The sequence below is a fragment of the Symphalangus syndactylus genome, chromosome 17 (genome assembly GCF_028878055.3).
Source record: "Symphalangus syndactylus isolate Jambi chromosome 17, NHGRI_mSymSyn1-v2.1_pri, whole genome shotgun sequence".
NCBI classification, from domain to species: domain Eukaryota; kingdom Metazoa; phylum Chordata; class Mammalia; order Primates; family Hylobatidae; genus Symphalangus; species Symphalangus syndactylus.
Window position 1 is genome coordinate 32,649,471 of NC_072439.2, and position 18,697 is coordinate 32,668,167.

General features: G+C 49.9%; 1 protein-coding gene across 1 annotated transcript in view; it reads right to left on the reverse strand.

The window, feature by feature from the left end:
• The window catches only part of LRP1 (LDL receptor related protein 1), an 86,250-nt gene extending 79,523 nt beyond the window's left edge, over positions 1-6,727 (reverse strand). The window contains exon 1 of the mRNA XM_055247445.2: positions 6,176-6,727. Coding sequence (XP_055103420.2) covers positions 6,176-6,242 — 67 coding nt within the window. The 5' untranslated portion in view covers positions 6,243-6,727. The remainder of the gene's footprint in view (positions 1-6,175) is intronic.
• Between the last annotated feature and the right edge of the window lie 11,970 nt (positions 6,728-18,697).

Consider the following 18,697-nt stretch of genomic DNA (forward strand, 5'->3'; position numbering starts at 1 on the left):
TGGGAGCTAACCTTTTTCACCTTGCTAACCACCAGCCACTGATTGGAAATACGGTGACTATTAACTCACTTAGATACTATAACCCTGTGAGGTGGGTGCCCTTGCAGCCCCCCTCTCACACATGAGGGCACAGGGTGACTGGTAACTGAGCAGGTGGTTTCCTCAGAGGTCATGGGATGGAGCCGGGTTAAGAAAGGAAACCAGGCCAGGCGCGGTCGCTCACGCCTGTAATCCCAGTACTTTGGGAGGCCCAGGCAGGCGGATCACGATGTGAGGAGATCGAGACCATCCTGGCTAACGCCGTGAAATCCCGTCTCTACTAAAAATACAAAAAATTAGCTGGGCATGGTGGCAGGCACCTGTAGTCCCAGTTACTCGGGAGGCTGAGGCAGGAGAATGGCATGAACCAGGGGAGACGGAGCTCGCAGTGAACTGAGATCGTGCCACTGCACTCCAGCCTGGGCAACAGAGCGAGACTCCATCTCAAAAGAAAAAAAATAAAGAAAGAAAGGAAACCAGCTGGGCACAGTGGCTCCCGCCTGTAGTACCAGCACTTTGGGAGGTGGAGGCGGAGATGGGTGGATCACTTGAGATCAGGAGTTCGAGACCAGCCTGGGCAACATGGTGAAACCCTGTCTCTACTAAAAATACAAAAATTAGCGGGAGGCGGAGGTTGCGGTGAGTAGAGATCACGCCATTGCACTTCAGTCTGGGTGATGGAGTGAGAGTCTGTCTCAAAAACAAAACAAAACAAAAACAAAAAACAAGGAAGGGAAATTGCAGGGAGAACGCTGTTGTTCTCTGGCCCTGGCAGTGGGGAGAGGATTTTAAGAGGTGGCCTTCAGGGCTCCTCAGAGAGGAGGGAAGGGCATAGAGGAGACAGAGAGGAGCAAGAATGGGACAGAAGAAGGGGAAGACAGGCAGGAGAAGAAGGAGGAGAGAACTAGAGAGGAAGGAGAGAGAGCGAGTTTGGAGGAAGAACACCAGGACACAGGGGCCGTCTGTTCTCGGCTTTGCCTGAAGATGAATGTGACTGCCATGCTAACTTGGCCAACACCCTGCCCCACCCCCCCAAACCCAGGCACCCAGCCCAGCCACGGCCCCCAGGGCCACCAAGCTGGAGCCAGGGCAGGAGGTGTAGAGTTGGGTGTGCGTCCAGACACAACACAGACCCCACTGCCCTGCTTGAGCCTTGGCTGTCATCCTGTGTCCCATTCTGGGACCTTGGGGGTGGGGAAGTGGGGTGAGAATGCCTGGCCAGAGAGGGTGACAGCGAAGTCCAACCCTGAAGGAGTCTTCTCCAGAGGGGGGGAACCCATCCTTTGATACCCCTTGAGGGAGCGAGAGCAAGGAAGAGAGCTAAGACCTTAGAGGTGCTTCTTAAAAGACAAAGAGACTCAGGGACTGCAAAAGCATGACAGGGACCCTTGGGGCCCTTTTTAAGAGTGGACACAGCAGAAGGAGAGATAGGCTCCCCTCTGAGATAGGTGAGAGGGGGGTTTTCTAAAGGGAACCGCATGATATAGCTAAGGGAACAGAGTGGGAGGAGGATGCTCAAGGTGTGGGCGGGGGCGGCGGGGACAGAGCCTGCAAGAATCTGAATTTTCAACCTTATGGGGGTGGGGCAGCAAGGGCCTCCCAAACCCAAACCGAGAGGTTTTCACTGAATTTTATGTATTTTGGGTGTTGCCCGGTGGCTCCTTCCTGAGGCTCAGACACATTTTTGTCATTCCTGAGTCTGGGCCTCTGCTTTGCGGCCTGGACAGACTGCAGCCTGGACAGACAGACAGACAGGGTGGCTTGGACAGCCAGGGGAGGGGAAGGGTCTCCGTTTCCATTCTGAGTAAATATTGACGCAGCAGGACATTAGCCTGACCCGTGACCTCCCCCACCAGCTTTTCCTTTCCCCACAAATAAAAGCCAGACCCCCAGAAGGCCTCCAGAGGTCACCATATCACTCACTAGGCATTTCTAAGCCTCCCCTCCTTCTCCCCCGACCCCAGCCACACACACGGCTTATGCTAACCAGAGTAAAAGCTCCAGGCTCTTGACTCACTCCTTACATCTTTCTCTAGTTCTTAGGCTCCTGGTCAGGAGGAAGTTCTGCCAGAAGTCTAACCTCCCTCCTTCCTTCTGAAATACCTCCTTTCTCCCTCTTAGTCCACAAAGGGTATCAAGTTCCTTTCTTCCAGAAACATTCTCTCCAAAACGCATTCCCCAAATTAGTGGAGGAGGAAGAAGAAACAGGAAGTCGGAGGAAAGTGGAGAGGAAACTTTTGGTGCTGAACTGGACACTGGGTCTGGCCAGGAAGGGGGAAAAATAGCCAAAACGGAGGGGAGGGAGCTAGGGGGTGAGTGGGAAAGCCCAGAGAGACTCTTGCTCCCAGGAAGCTTTTGGGATACCAAGAGGCCTGGATGGGGGTAAATGGAGACAGGCAGAGAAAAATAAGACAAGTGACAGAGACGCAGAAAGCAGGGCAGAGAATGTCACAAAGGTTCGGCAGTAAGAGATGAACCGAGAGGGTGAGAGACAGAGAAGTTCTAAAAAGCCAAGACAGCGCACACTAATGACAGACAGACAGAAAGACAGACAGCCAGAAAAGCCAGGAAGGGGGCTCAGTCCAGAGATTGCCAAGGCGATGACACAGTTGTCCTGGGATGAACCCAGAGAATGACTACCCCGCTGAGCCTAGAGTAGGGTGGGAGCAAGATCTGCCCTAGCTTGGGGAGACAGAGTCTCAGCCCTAGGCAGTGCCTGACTCAAGGGAGACCCAGAATAGGGACCACTACCACCACTGGAGTCAGGAGGGTAGAAAGGAGGAAGGAAAATGGAGCTCTTCAGCCAGGGAAGCTAAGGCCTAGGGGGGAGAGGCTTTCGTCTCCCCTGGGGGAGCAAGAGGGACAACTCTCCACATACACCCCTCACCTCTTTCCCAGGGAGGGTTTATATTGGTGCCTGAGGCCATTGCACCGGAAACACTCCAAAGCCAACTGCTTCCTTCTCCAAACAATGCAAGATCCTGCTAACCAGGCTGAAATCTGGGACAGAAGAGGGAGGCAGGTTCTCCACCGCTCATATCCAGCACTACCAAGTCAGGGGCCTTCCGGCAGTACCGTTCAGCTGCACCCAGATGCCCCAAGAGCAATGAGCCCACACCCAGAGCTGGAGGACCTGAAAGGTGAAGAGTCTGAGGAGTGAGGAGGACCCTGAGAAGAGAGTACTGGGAGGGAATAAACCCAGGCTTGGGGGTTCTGATGTGCAAGGGCTCACACTGTAGCAGGAGGAAAGAGAGTTAGACTTGAGTAAGGAAGAGCTTCCCAAAAGGTAAGGAAGGGGTTTTGAAGAAGGGGGGCATCTGGACAGAACTGACTCTGGCCAGGACCTGGGCCGTCATCCTTTGGGAGGCTCAGTGATGGAAGGGTGGTTGAGAAAATGAAGAGAGGAGAGATAACAAGATCAGAAGAAAAAGATGTCCAGTGAAGCAGCCCTAAACATCAAAATATCCCTCCAACCCCAAAATGAATTTCTTACACATTCTTGCTTTAAAAGACAGCGAGGCAAAGGGAGGCGTTTAGGATGTGAGTCTGATCAGGGAGAAAGGAGTTTGGAACTTTCTCTCAGGGATCTAGGACGCTAACACCCCAGCTTCATAACTCACTTCCACTATACCTACTCTAGTAACTGGTAATATGCCGGCTCAAGGGGGCGTGTGGAGGAAGGTCAGGAAAAAGGGAGGGAGGAAGTCAGCCTTATTCTGGGAGCTGTATCTGCCTGGGGGTGCCCTCCCCACTAGAAAATATTCCCCAATCTCAGCAGGGCCCTCAATAGTCCCATTCTCCACCCCATCTTTCTGCAACCTCTCCAGCAGCAGGTATGCTCAATTTTGTCACTAGTGGGGAGTGACGTTACTCCCCAAAGGGCAGGGGACCCCAGAGGCAGTTTCGGGCATAGAAGAGAAAGCAGAAGAGGTGGGAAAGCCCCTAGGATTGCTGCCCTGGAGAGAAAGCAGCAAGGCTGTGATAGCAGGAGGAAGGTTACATACTAAGTCAGGTGAGCTGGGTCATTTCCATTCTCTGGAAAGTAAACAAGAAAGTTCAGTGTTGATGGACCCTGAGGCAAGAGGGCAGGGGTTAGGGATAAGGGATCTCCTAGGCTGCCTCTGGACAGTTGAACTTAACATTTCTATGCAATTCCCCTTTCTCACCACCCTGTATCCAAGAGTTGAGTGGAGCTGATTATTTATATTCCTACTCCCAAGGCAGAAATATTGGTGTATGTTTGGGGAGGGGTCCTCTCCTGGGGCTTTGGATAGTTTGATCTGAGCTGGAGATACAGAGGGGGCGTGGGTGAACATTTTAAGAAAGGGTAGGGAGATAGTTAAGGAGAACATGTCCAGTCTCTCTCTTCCACTAACTTGGTGTGGCAAATAGAACTCCCTTAGGGCCCTGGGAGTGACGCTATCTGGGGTCCCTTCCTGACCTTCCCTGCTCTCCACAGAAACCCTCTCGCTTCTGCCTAACTCTAGCCACCCTCCTTCATGGGGCTCCTGATGGGTCTCTCTCTCTCTCAAAATTTTTTTCTATTCCTCCCAGAAGCGGCTGCAACCCCAATCTCCCTGCCTCGATTTCCCTTCTCACCTCACAGGGCTGAGAACAAGAGAAAAACACATGATAATGACAGGAGTTATGGGCAGGGGCTGGCTGTGCGGCATCTGGAGGATATTCAGGAAAAGCCCCTCTCCTCCTCCGGGGCAGGTAATTGGTGGGGTGGGGGTGGGGGGTACAGAGTCCCCAAGATGGCACAACTGAGGGCCACTAACTATGTTTTTTGGGGACACAGCTGCTTCCTGACCCTGTAAGTCTCCTCCCCCAATGGAAGCAAGTTAGGGAGAGGGAGGGAGATAATCTGGTTTCAGAGAAAAACTTTCCCAATCCCAGTCTGGCGAGACAGAGGAGGGGGTGTATGATGGTATCGGGCCCAGTTTTGTCTTTGGATGACAGGGCTAAGATGACAGGAAGGGATGAGATCCCACCCCTTCTCAAATCAGGGACCTAGCCCAGCCCAACCCCATGACCCCAGCTTAATGCTTAAAGCTTGGGCAAGACTTGAACCAGTGACTCACAAGTAGGAGAAAAAAACAGCTGACAAAAAAAGGGAAGAGAGGCACCCCATTTCCCCAAAAGGATGCAGTTCTAGCCTAAGCCTAACTCTGCAATATACAAAGTGTGTGTGTATGGGATTTTGGGCTTGGCGGGGGGTGGGGGGGTGCAGGGAATAAACACATTTACTAAAGGAGTGTGGGGGCACAGCCATAATCCCCATCCAACCTCCAACTCTCCTTCCAATCCAAACTGATGAAGCCAGAAGTCAGGGAGAAGGCAGCCTCCCCCACCCTCCTACCCCAGCATTCCAGGCCATTCTCCAGTCCCCTTCCCCAGTGATGACATCTGACGTTTTTTCATCTCAAAGCTCCCAGGAATTAAGAAGGAAAATTCAAAGTCACATAGTATGGCGAGCTCCCCCTCTCTGCCCCCCAACACAGCCCTACCCCAGGCTACTGACAGAGGCCCTGATAGGGGGAAGAGCCCTCTTCAACACCCAGGCCTCCAGCCGGGGCTCTGGGGTCGATTCCACGCCCAAGCAGGGGGCCCTCCCTCTCCCCACCCACAGCCTTCCCGGGCCTCCCTGCCCTCTCCCCGGCAGGGTACCCCTGGCCTGGCTCCCCCTTCGAGCTACAGAGGCCACTGCAAAAAGCCACCCCCCCCACCCCCACCCCCTTTTGCAGCCGAACATTGCAAATCCGGATTCCTTCACAATTCAGATGGGGGGTGGGGGGTTGGAGGATGTAGGGGAGGCAGAGGCCCTCCCCGAACAGAGATAGGAAAAGAAGGCCTCTCCTCCCCAGGATCAGAGAAATGGGGAGCCCTCTTCTCTCTACCCAGGCCTCTGGTCTTTGTTTGTGCTGGGGGGCCCCGGAAGCATCATTTGCCCAGGGCCCCCATCCCCCAAATCGGACCCCCATCCCCGCCCCCAGTCGGGCCGCTGCTGTGTCAGCTGGACTGGGATAACAAAAGGCACCCCCTCCCGCGTCTCCCTTCCCCATCCGTATGCAGGAGTGGGGGCTGGGGAGAGGGTGCCCCCAGGGGTCCAAGGGGGACGCGGAATCTCACTCACCGTCGATAGCGGCCGCGACCAGAGCTGAGAGCAGGGGCAGCAGCAGGAGCAACGGCGGGGTCAGCATGGTGTGGGCTGATGCAAGCAGCAGCCCCTTACCCTCTGGTCCTGCTACTTCTCTCCTTCACCCCCCCAGTTGGGGGGTCCCCCTTTTCCTCCTTTCCCCCTCCTCCTTCTCTGTTCTTATTCTTTCCTTCGGCAAAGCGCACCAGGGGCGTGGGTGAAGAGGTAGAGTTCCGAGCCCCTTGGGGAGGGCCTGCTGACGGGGGTGCGCCCCCTGCCCCCAAATTCAAACCCTTCACCCCACCCCCCCCCCGCTTCACTCCTCGCTGCTCTTTCCCCCTCCCCTGGCGAAGCTTACGGCCCCATCTCGGAGCCGCCTCCGGCTGCAAAAATGCACAATTGGGAGGAGGCGGGGAGGGGGGGTGGGGGGCGTGGACCAGGTAGGGGAGCCTTTGGAGGGGGCTTGATGGAGCTCTGGGGGCTCCCCTCGTTTCCGCCTCCTCAGTGCCTGGGCCTGGAGCTCGCACCGCTGTTCCCCGGACTGAAGTGCCGGGGGGGGGGGGGGCTGATGGGGGAGAGGGAGGGGACGGGTAGAGGAGGGAGGGAGGGAAGGGGCGGGGAAAGAAAGAAGGTTGGTGGGGGGGAGAAAGAGCTACGCGGCAATCCAGTGAGTGCGCATGCGCCGATTTGACGCGCTGCCCGGGGGAGGGGGACGCGGACCCGCGACAGGGTTGGGAGTTCTGGAAAGCGGTCCAAGAGTGAGGGTCCCGGGGACTCGCTAGCTAGTTTGGGGCCTGGGGCGCCCTCTCCCCTGGCTGGGCCCTCCTCCCTGGTGCTCCAGAGAGCAGAAGGGGCCGAGGGTGGGATTGGGCAGTGGGCGGAGAGCTGAGCTGCTCCCCTTTGAAACTCAGTGTCATACTCTAGGATTTCAGGCTCCCTCCGGGGGCGTCCGGGACTCGGTGATCTGGGCCGAGGCTCGATTTTCTAGGGGAACCCTGAAGGTGCTTCCTCTGCCTGGGGTGGGGACAGGGGCCGCCAGTCCGCAGGGAAGGTGCAGGGAAAGGCTGAGCTTTGATTTGGAGACTTTGGAAGACCGGACCGGGATTGGGGCCTGCGAAGGAGGGGGCGGGGTGGGGGAGGGACCGAGAGGACCCGCCCCCACCTCGCTCCCGGGCTCGGAGTAAACAGGGACACCCGCGGGGACACGCCGGAGCTTGTCCGCCCGCGTGGGGCTCGGGGATGGAGCCCACCTTAGTACCCGCCCTGCTCGCCCAGCCCTGGGCGCGGGAGGGGCAGGCTCTGGTTTGGAGGGAGGTGAGTCACCAGCGGGTGGGGTTGAGGAAGGGCCACCCCCTTTCGCCCAAGAAGTCGGGGCTCATTTATTTTTCTGGTTTTTTTTTTTGTTTTTTTTTTTTGTTTTTTAAATACCTTCTGACTGGCTTGCCATCAAGTTAGGGTTTTAGATTCCGAGCGCCAGGATTTGGAATAAGATGAGGGACTCTGGACCTTCGTTTCCAGGCCTCGGGTTCCAAGGAGGTGTCTGCTGAGTGCCAGACCTTTGTCCCCAGGCTCAGCCCACACGGGAATGATACTTTGCAGAAGGCAGGCGCCAGGCGGTTCCCAGGGGCCAGTGAACGTGCTTCTGGCCAGTGCCCCCTTCTGGGCGGCGTTTTATGGCTGTTCCCTTAGTGTCTGACTTTCTGGGTGTCTGCATGTCAGAGTTCAAGGAGCCGGGCAGACGACGTCGGCTGCCAAAAATTGACGCTGGAGAGAAGGGACGGTTCCCCCTTTTACGTTCTAGTTACAGAGAAGTCCCCACTCCAGTCTGTCCTTGGCAGAAACAGGAGCAACACCAAGGACTTGCCTCCTAATGACAGTGAGCTCAACCTTTAGCTTCTTCCAGCCGGCTTTGCTGAGCGCGGTGGCCACCTGCCTTTAGTCTCCCGGGCTAGAAACCTCAGACTTTTTGCCAAGCCAAGGGGTCCTTTCCTTCCTGTATCCAATCTTGACAGCCTGTGCTCCAGGCTTGTCATTTTTTTCCTCTGAAATATATCTCAGATTTCCTCCATTTCCACTGCCAGAGAGTTGCTCCAGGCAGGAATGGGGTCTTATTTCTCCTTTTATCCAGCTCCTATGGTCCAATACAGTGTGAGACACACTATGGGGACTTGCCAAATGCCTACGAGGTTCCTCCCAGGGCCCCTCCCAGTATTGGGATCCAAGTGAAATCAGGTTGAAACAGACTTTAGACAGCTTGACAGCTTTGAAAGGAAAACGGTATCTGGAGCAACCACATGTAGCCTGAGAGGGCTTGAAGGGGCTTTCCTCCTTCCCCCTACCCATCTGTCAGGTGAATCTTCCAAAAACTGCTTTCCCTGTGTCTCTTCCTTGCTGGGGAACCTCTAGTGGGTGTCTATAGACCAGAGTCAAATGTGAACTACCCTTCAGTCATGGCTTTCCAAAACCTGGCCTCAGTCGGCATGCACTTGTCACTTGCAACCTCCCATCCCCTGCTATCTCCTGAATGTGAATGTGTATTTTTATTAACTTTATATTGTTAAAAAAAAAAAAAAAAGGAAAGAAAAGGTAATACCTAGTGGTTAAAAAAAGTACAGGAAGGTACAAAGTAAAAGGAAACTTGATGCTCTCCACCCCCCTCCATTTTTCTGCTGCACCCTCACAGTAGCTTCTACCAACAGTTCTTCAGGTCTCCCCTACCAGCAGAGGTTTCCCCCGCTGCCCAGGTTGGAGTGCAGTGGCCTAATCTCGGCTCATTACAACCTCTGCTTCCTGGGTTCAGCGATTCTCCTGCCTTGACCTCCCAAGTAGCTGGGATTGCAGACACATGCCTCTATACCCAGCTAATTTTTTTTGTATTTTTGGCAAAGCTGGGGTTTCACGATGTTGGCCAGGCTGGTCTCGAACTTTTGACCACGTGATCTGGCCTCAGCCTCCCAAAGTGCTGGGATTACAGGTGTGAGCCACCGTGCCCGGCCAGGAGAGTTTTTAAAACAGTAACATACAGGCCAGGCATGGTGGCTTACACCTGTAATCCCAACACTTTGGGAGGCCAAGGCGGGTGGATCACTTTTCAGGAGTTCGAGACCAGACTGGCCAACATGGCATAACCCCATCTCTACTAAAAATACAAAAATAAGCCAGGTATCGTGACGCATACCTGTAATCCCAGCCACTGGGGAGGCTGAGGCACGAGAATCGCTTGAACCCAGGAGGTTGTGGTGAGCTGAGATCGTGCCACCGCACTCCAGCCTGAGCAACAGAGGGAGACCCTGTCTCAAATAAATAAATAAATGAATAAAACAGTAACATACAAATATAAGTGAATATCCTTTAAAACTACAAAGAAACTCATATGATATATACTGTTCTGTAACTTGCCTTTTTTTCAATTAACTTAGCTTGATCCCTTTCCACATTGAACGCATTTAGCTCACCCTTTGATCTTGGCTACTTGGAATCTCCTCGCTTGGATGTTCCACAGTTTGTTGGGATTGTTGGGCACTTGGGTTATTTCCAGCAGGTGAACTGCTGAGGGTATGTCTGTAAGGTGAGAGAATGCATATTTATGTCTTTCTTTCTTTTTTTTTTTTTTTTTTTGAGATGGAGTTGCACTCTTGTTGCCCAGGCTGGAGTGCAGTGGCATGATCTCAGCTCACTGCAACCTCCGCCTCCCAGGTTCAAGTGATTCTCCTGCCTCAGCCTCCCGAGTAGTTGAGATTACAGGCACCCACCACCATGCCTGGCTTATTTTTGTATTTTTAGTAGAGATAGGATTTCTCCATCTTGGCCAGGCTGGTCTTAAACTCCTGACCTCAGGTGATCCACCCACCTTGGCCTCCCAAAGTGCTGTGATTACAGGTGTGAGCCACCTTGCCCTGCTGAGAATGCATATTTCTACCTGAGCCATTAATTATACTGTTCCCCTGCTCCTCTATCCTCCTCAGAAAAGCCCTCCTGTTATTCTCGCTCTGCCTATCTCTCCTGTTCCAAACTTGTATTCAGGATAGCTTCACTATCCAGAGTTTAGCACTTTATTTTGTGGGGTCTGTGTCCACCACTAGACTATATACTCCTTGAGGGCAGGGACCATGTCTTTTTCTTCTTTGTTTCCACCCAGTGTGAGAGGCTCTTGATTGGTGAAAGGAATGTTAGGACTAGAGTTGCCTTTCCTGGAACAGGATGTGACTTCAAGCATCTTCTTCCCTCTATTTCTCCCATAGCATTCATTGTTTAATCCTCTCTGCCTCAGCGCCTTCTCTTCCTCCTCACATCTGTTCTTAAGAGGCATCTTCAAATCCTTGGGTTGAGATTATAACCATAATAGTAGGGAATCATCGAGGAATTCTCTGCAATTCATAATTGATACCTGGAATGGTGACGAGGGCAAAGAAGCTAGTGTGGGGAAAGGGTATCTCCTTTTTCGGGTCGCTCAGCAAATTACAAAATATCCCCCTTTTCTGAGTATAACAGGGCCTGGGCTGGGGCGTTAATTGGGTAGCTCTGGAACTGAATGTCAAGCCAGAGGCTAGCACCACCTAGTGGTCAGTTAAGGAAGTGTGCGTAGGAAGGGTATCCCGGAAACGTCTGATGGCAGGCGGAGAGAGGGAAAAGGACCAGTATTTACTGAGCGCTTACCATGTCCCAGGCCCACGCAGTGGACTTTATTTACAGTATCAGCTCACTTAAGTCCACCTTTTGTCATGGGTGTTATTTCCAGTGTGTATAAGAAAATAGAATGTTCTGAGAGATTAAGGAATCTGTCCCAAATAATGGTGCAGATCCAAGCCCAGATTTCATTCACTTAATAAAAATATTAGGTACCTCGTATAAGCAAGTACATTGCTAGGCACTAGGGATAAGAGACGGAAACACACAGTCTCCGTCTTCAAGAAGCTTGCAGGTTAGCTGGGTGCTCAACAAGTGACAGACAATGACAACACAGTCAGTTCCAGTTCCTTAACACCCGTGATGAAGGCATGAGCAGAAGGGCATGGGAACACGGGAAGGATACCTCTTCCAGACAAGGTGGTCAAGACAGAGAGCAGCAGATGATGCCAGGCTAAATGTTGAATGAGAGGAAGAAAATGACAACCAATAACAAAAGAAAAGGGTGTTTTAGGCTGGATGGCAGGCAAAGGCATTGGAGGCATGAGAAGTTTAAAACATGTGAAGAACATCAAATATGGTATGATAGCTGAAGTTTAAGGTACTTTGAGGGGAGGGTGATGGATGAAGTATCCGAAAGCCTAATCACAAAGCATGATTTTAGCCACAGTAAGGACTTAGAATTTTTTTTCTAGAAGTAGTGTAGAGCCGGTTGAGAAATTGTTGAAGTCCTTAATGCATGAGCGACGGAGCTGGAGAGGAAAAGGATTCAGAAACAATAAAGAAGTAGGATCTAGTATACTAACCAGTTAACTGTATAGGCCTGAAGATAGTGACAGAGAAATCCGAGTCTAGAAAATTCGGCTCACATTAGAATCACCTGGAGAGTTTTTAAAAATCCCAGTGCTGTGGTGGCATGCATCTGTAGGCCCAGCTACTCAGGAGATTAAGGTGGTAGGATCACTTGGGCTCAGGAGGTTGAGGCTGCAGTGAACAATGATCATGCCACTGCACTCCAGCCTGGGTAACAGAGTGCAACCCTGTCTCAAAAAGAAAAATAAATGTATCAATGCTGGAGGATTTATGCTACTTGATTTCAAGACTTGTAAGTGACAATAATCAAGACTATGTGGTGCTAGCATGAGAATTGACAAACAGATCCATGGAGCAGAATAGAGAACCAGAAATAGACTCACGATCATTTGATTTTTTTAAATAAATATTCTATATGCATTTATTATTTTATATTGTTACTTTTATACACTTTTATCTTGGAATTATTAGTTTTCATTTGATTAGTTTTCTACGCATCTATCATTTTCCCCAAATATCTCAACATAATTTAAAAAAATCAGATAGTTGTTTGATTTCTTATTGCAATTCCTTCGTGTTTACCACCCCTCCACCCTGCTCATTCCTATCTCATCCTGTGCAACTTCTGCATTCTTGCTTCAATGTTGACTAGGCACAGCCTTCGTTTTTCTTTTTGAGACAGAGTTTTGCTCTGTTGCCCAGTCTGGAGTGCAGTGGTATGATCATAGCTCACTGCAGCCTCAACCTCCTGGGCTTAAACTATTCTCCCCTGTCAACTTCCCGAGTAGCTGGGACTACAGAAACATGCCACCATGCCTGGCTTCAGCATCCATTCTTAAACTGCTTTTCACCATTGATCTGGGATTTTACTCATAGCTGGAACCTGTCTGAGACCAGACTATTGGAGGTCTCTTACTGCTGGAGGATGGTATTTCTGGGAAAGTCCCACTCCCAGACCTAGGAATGCAGGATCCATCTCAGTGCAGCTTTTCTCAGCTCTCTACTTGTCTGGGATACCACACTTCTCAACCAGATTCTGTGCTTCTCATAAAGGTATTTTGATCAGTAAATTGTTAAATCTGTGTTTCTGTGAGGGGATGAGAGGCGGGACTTCCTATTGCACCGACTGGCTGATCCCACTGTAAAAGTCATTTGATTTTGGCAAAGATGTCAAAGCCAGCCAGTGGAGAAAGGAATGTCTGTTCAATAAATAGTTCTGGAATAACTTCATATCTATATGGGAGAAATAAATGAACCTTGACCCCTACCTCACACCATATGAAAAATTAATTCAAGACTGATTATAGGCCGGGCCCAGTGGCTCACACCTGTAATCCCAGCACTTTGGGAGGATGAGGCAGGAGGATCATAAGGTCAAGAGATTGAGACCATCCTGGCTAACACAGTGAAACCCCCTCTCTACTAAAAATACAAAAAATTAGCTGGGTGTAGTGGCGGGCACCTGTGGTCCCAGCTACTCAGGAGGCTGAGGCAGGAGAATGGCATGAACCTGGGAGGCGGAGCTTGTGATGAGCCGAGATCGTGCCACTGCACTCCAGCCTGGGCGACAGAGCGAGATTCCATCTCAAAAAAAAAAAAAATGCAAATTATTTCCACAGTATGATATCTCTCAATACTCACCAAGATGATTAAACTTTAAAAAACTGATGATACCAAATGTTAGTGGGAATACAGAGCAACTGGAACTCTCATACATCATTAGTGGGAATGTAAAATGTTCTATCAATTTGGAACAATATGTAGCAGTTTCTTATAAAACTACACATACACCTACCCTATGACTCAGCAATTCTATTCCTAGTTATTTATCCAAGAGAAATGAAAGCATATGTTCACACACAGACTTGAACACAGAATATTCATAGCAGTTTTCTTCACAGTAGCCAAAAGCTGGCTATAGCTCAGGTATCCTTCATTTGAAAAAGGATAAACAAACTGTGGTATAGATCCACCATGGGACACTACTCAGCAAGAAAAATGAAAGAACTATGGATACTTGCAGCAACATGGATGAACCTCAAAACATGTTGCGTAAAATAAGCCAGACATAAAAGTACATCCTATATTACTCGACTTAAAAAAAAAATCAGAACAGTGGCTTCCCCTGTGGGTTGGGGTGAGGGTAATGATCCACATCTTGATAGAAGTTTGGGTGTTACAAAGCAACCACCTGGTAGGGCAGAGATTTGAACACAGGTGGTCTGCCAGCAGCCAAGGTTTTAATCACCATACTACATAGCCTTGCCCAGGCTGTGGAGCCTCAGATGTGGATGAGATCACACAGAAAGAGTATCCCGTGAAGACAGGAGACTGAGAGGGAGGACGCAGAGAGGTAGGCCGAAGACCGAGAAAGGAATCATGAAAAGTAGTTGGGGGAGAACTTACTCAAGAACGGCTAACAGTGTTGAGTACTGCCGAAAGGCCCAGCATGAGAAAGACAGGAATGTGCCATCATTCAAGGCCCTTAGGAGGGTGTATGTGACATGGGCCAGGACAGTTTCATGACTGGAGGGGGCAGCAGCCAGCCGGCAGTGTAATGAGGAAGTAAGGAAGAGAAGACTGAATATGAATAACTTTCCCAAGATGCTTGGCTGCACAGGGGAAGGGAGAGAGGCAAGACAGTAATAAGAGAGCTGAGATTTCCTTGCAGAGGCACAATCCTGACCACAGCTGACTCCATCCAGAGCTGCTTGACTTTGCCCACTCACCAGGATGGCTAACTTGTCCTTCTGTGAAGTAAAGGTCCGTTGGCCACAGTAAGCCTGTGACAGCCTGAGGGCTCCGTTTGAAGCCTTGAGATCAGCTGACTCCACCATTGCTCACATCCTGTCATCCTTGGCAGGCCTTGATTGGCATCCATCCTTCTCCACTAAGTCCAGTCCTTCCTCTTCCTAACACTGTTATACTGGTCTCTACCCCTCTCCTTTCTTGAAGCCTGGAGCCACCCCTGGCTCACATTATCCTGACCCCTCTTGGCTTGTCTGGAACCTGATCCTTCCTTGAGAACATTCTTCCTTTAATGAGGTATCACTTATTCTCTCAAGTGTATAGGGCGGGTGGTAGTGGGAGGACGGGCAGGCAGCCCACCCTGGAGTCTCCATTTCCTATGGCCATATGGCTTCACCATGGTCTTAGTTAGGGTTGCATTTAGCAGCAAGCAATGGAAGACCCAATTAAAGCAGGCTCAACAATGAGGAGTTTTATAGCAGGTCCAGGGCTGGTTGATTCATCAAGGGTTTTCCACTTCTTCACACTCATACTTTATCCTCATTGATTGGTGGTATCTCCCCTCCCAGTTGCAACGTAGTTGCAGCTATTCCAATCCTAAAAGTGAACATGGCACTGAAGAAGAACAAAACCTTTCCCAGAAGCCCCCTAAGTCCTATTGGCCAGGATTGGGTCACTAGCCAAGGGAATAGAAATACTGTGATTGACTAGGCCAATTAGATTCATCCCGTGAATACATAGGAGGGGGACACCTGTGCGGAATCCAGACTTTGCTAGCAAGGGAGAAAAGCTTGGCTGCTGAATAGGCACTGCCAGTGCTTGCCTCAGTAGTCATATCAAATTCCTCTTCCTTTAAGAGCCAGCTATTTCACCTTCCATTGGGATGTGCAACATAGGGCTTAAGGGCAACATTTCTGGTGCCAAACGAACTGGATTTGAATCCCAGCTCTCTCACCTTAGCCTTGAGCAAGTTGCTGAGTTTTCCATGCCACAGTTTCCTCATTTGTAAAATGAGGGTTATCAGCACTATCCAATAGAATTTTCTGTGATGATGGAAATGCCCCGTGTCTGTTTTAATATAGTAGCCACAAGTCATACATAGCTATTGCACATTTGAAATATGGCTGATACATCAGAGGCATTGAATTTTAAAATTGAAATAGCCACAAGTGGTTAGCAGCTACTGTATTGGGCACATAGTTCTAGCTCATAGTATTATTGTAGGATAAAAAGTACCGTGCTTCAATTTTAGAGTAAGAATTGAAGTAACACATAAAGCCCCACTAAGTGTTAGTTATTATTTTTGCTGTTATCCACTGATGTCCTGGTCACTTTACTCCGTGAAGGCTTTGTTTATTTTATTTTATTTTTATTTTTTTGAGACAGGCTCTCACTCTGTTGCCCAGGCTAGAGTGCTGTGGTGCAATTATGGCTCACTGCAGCCTTGACATCCTGGGCTCAGGGATCCTCCCACCTCAGCCTCCCCAGTGGCTGGAACTACAGGCACGAACCACCACACCAGGCTAATTTTTGTATTTTTTCTAGAGACAGCATTTCACCGTGTTGCCCAGGCTGGTCTCAAACTCCTGGTCTCAAGCAATCTGCCCACCTCAGCCTCCCAGATTGCGGGGATTACAGGCATGAGCCACCACACCTGGCCTTCTGTGAAGACTTTAGCAGCTGACTGTCTTCCTGTCCACCTCAAGTTTTCCACAAACCCAGATGGTTTCAGTGCTCAGGCAGGTAGTCCAGCCAACACCCTGGCCTCCTGGTTCCTTGTTCTCTTTGACTCCAATGACTTACCTCTGTGTTGCTGTAGCCACTCACTCTCATAGCCACCACCTTTACCACACCCTTGCAGGAGAGCTGGACTGAAATCTCACTCCCTAGATTCTGACCACAACATCTTAGCCTTACAGCTCTTTCTTTCCCTTGCCCCCGGGAAGCCTGGTCTTTAAGTCTGTTGAGACTTCCAGTTTCTTGCCTTTCTTTCCTTTGACACTGGCCCCTCGTGTCTTCACTTTTCTTCCTAACCAGTCTCCATTCCACAGTGCTTCACCTCTGCTCTTCAACTGTATTGTCTCCCTCTCTGTTGTTATTAACTTTCTGAATGGATCTCCTGGCTTCAGGACTTATCTTTTAAATCCATCCTCCACATTGCAGCTAGGCTGATCCCTCTACTAAATCTTATCATATGACTCACCTGTCTAAATCTTCTAATGCTCCCCATTGCCCACTACTACCCGTTCCCAGAAGGTACCATGCTCCCACAGGTATCCATGCCTTTGCATATGCTAGACCTTCTTCCTGCTTTAATGCTCTTCTTGTTCTTTGCCTGAATAATTCTTATGTCCCTTCAAGATTCATTTCAGGCTGGGCACGGTGGCTCACGCCTGTAATCCCAAAACTTTGGGAGGTCGAGGCAGGAGGATCACTTGAGTTCAGGAGTTCGAGAGCCTGGACAACATATTGAGACCCTGTTCTATGAGAGAGAGAGAGAGGAGAGAGAGAAGGATTCGAACATGCTTTATGCTGAAGTATAGAGCTGTCATAACTACAGAGCAGGAGGGTGGAGATTTGGGGAATGAAGGCGATAATAAATGGAACAAGTGCCTGAAGAGGCAGAAGGGAGGGGCCTTGAGCACAGGTGTTTCCTAATTAAATGATGAGTTGGTATGAAGATGGATGGAAACTTGGGGAGAATAGTGAAGGCCTGGGAAATAGAGCTGGCTAGGGGTCCTCAGCAGCTTCCCACAATTCTTTTGTGACCTCCTCCTCCTTTCCCTCATCCTCCACAAATCACAGTCCACTATTCAGTGTTCTTGAACTGTCTTGTCTGTGAAATGTACTGAGCTCCAGCAATCAATCCATCAATCAGTTTAGTCCTTACACAGGAGAGTATGTGTAAAACATTTAGCCCAGCACCAAGTACATGGGAGACACTCAGTTAATTGCAACCCTTGGTATCTTTACCAGCAAGAATGCATGTTGTTTTTTCTAGCTGCTGCATAGCAGTGTGTACAGTATGATATGAGTCCTTGCCCTCCTTGAACTTGTGTTATTGTTGAGGAAGAAAGATGTACCCACAAAATAATTAAAAAGCAATACAAAGGAATATGTAGTGGCCACCAGTATCCAAATCGTGCTTCTATTATTATTATTATTATTATTTTTGAGACAGACCCTCACTCTGTCGCTGGAGTGCAGTGGTGTGATCCTGGCTCACTGTAACCTCCACCTCCTGGGTTTAGGCAATTCTCGTGCCTCAGCCTCCCAAGTAGCTGGGACTACAGGGCAGTGCCACCACACCTGGCTAATTTTTGTATTTTTAGAGACGGGGTTTCACCATGTTGGCCAAGCTGATCTCGAACTCCTTACCTCAGGTGATCTGCCCACCTTGGCCTCCCAAAGTGCTGGGATTACAGGCGTGAGCCACCATGCATGGCTGTGCTTTTTTTTTTTTTTTCCCCCACAACCAGCACTAAAAAGTATGTTTTTTTTTTTGTTTGTTTGTTTGTTTTTGTTTTTTTTTTGTTTTTTTTTGTTTTTTTTGTTGTTTTTTTTTTTTTTGAGACGGAGTCTCGCTCTGTCGCCCAGGCTGGAGTGCAGTGGCGCAGTCTCGGCTCACTGCAAGCTCCGCCTCCCGGGTTCACGCCATTCTCCCGTCTCAGCCTCTCCGAGTAGCTGGGACTACAGGCGCCCGCCACCACGCCCGGCTAATTTTTTTTTGTAGTTTTAGTAGAGACGGGGTTTCACCGTGGTCTCGATCTCCTGACCTCGTGATCCGCCCGCCTCGGCCTCCCAAAGTGCTGGGATTACAAGCGTGAGCCACCGCGCCCGGCCAAAAGTATGTTTTATCATGACTTAGAATTCAGATACATATAGGGCTGGGAGTGGTGGCTCATGGCTGTAATCCCAGCACTTTGGGAGGCCGAGGTGGGTGGATCACCTGAGGCCAAGAGTTTGAGAGCAGCCTGACCAATATGGTGTCTCTACTAAAAATACAAAAATTAGCTGGGTGTCGTGGCGTGTGCCTGTAGTCCCAGCTACTGGGGAAGCTGAGACAGGATAATTGCTTGAACCCAGGAGGCAGAAGTTGCAGTGAGCTGAGATCCCGCCACTGTACTCCAGCCTCGGTGACAGAGGGAGACTCCATCTCAAATAAAAAAAAAGAATTCAGATACATATATAAAGCTGAAACAAAAGTTTAATTAAACAATACTTATCCTTACTTCGCATGATGCCTTCCAATATTTTCTGTACTGTTCTATTCTACTTCAGTTTTATTTTTTAATTTTATTCACTTTTTTATTTTTATTTTTTATTTTTTGA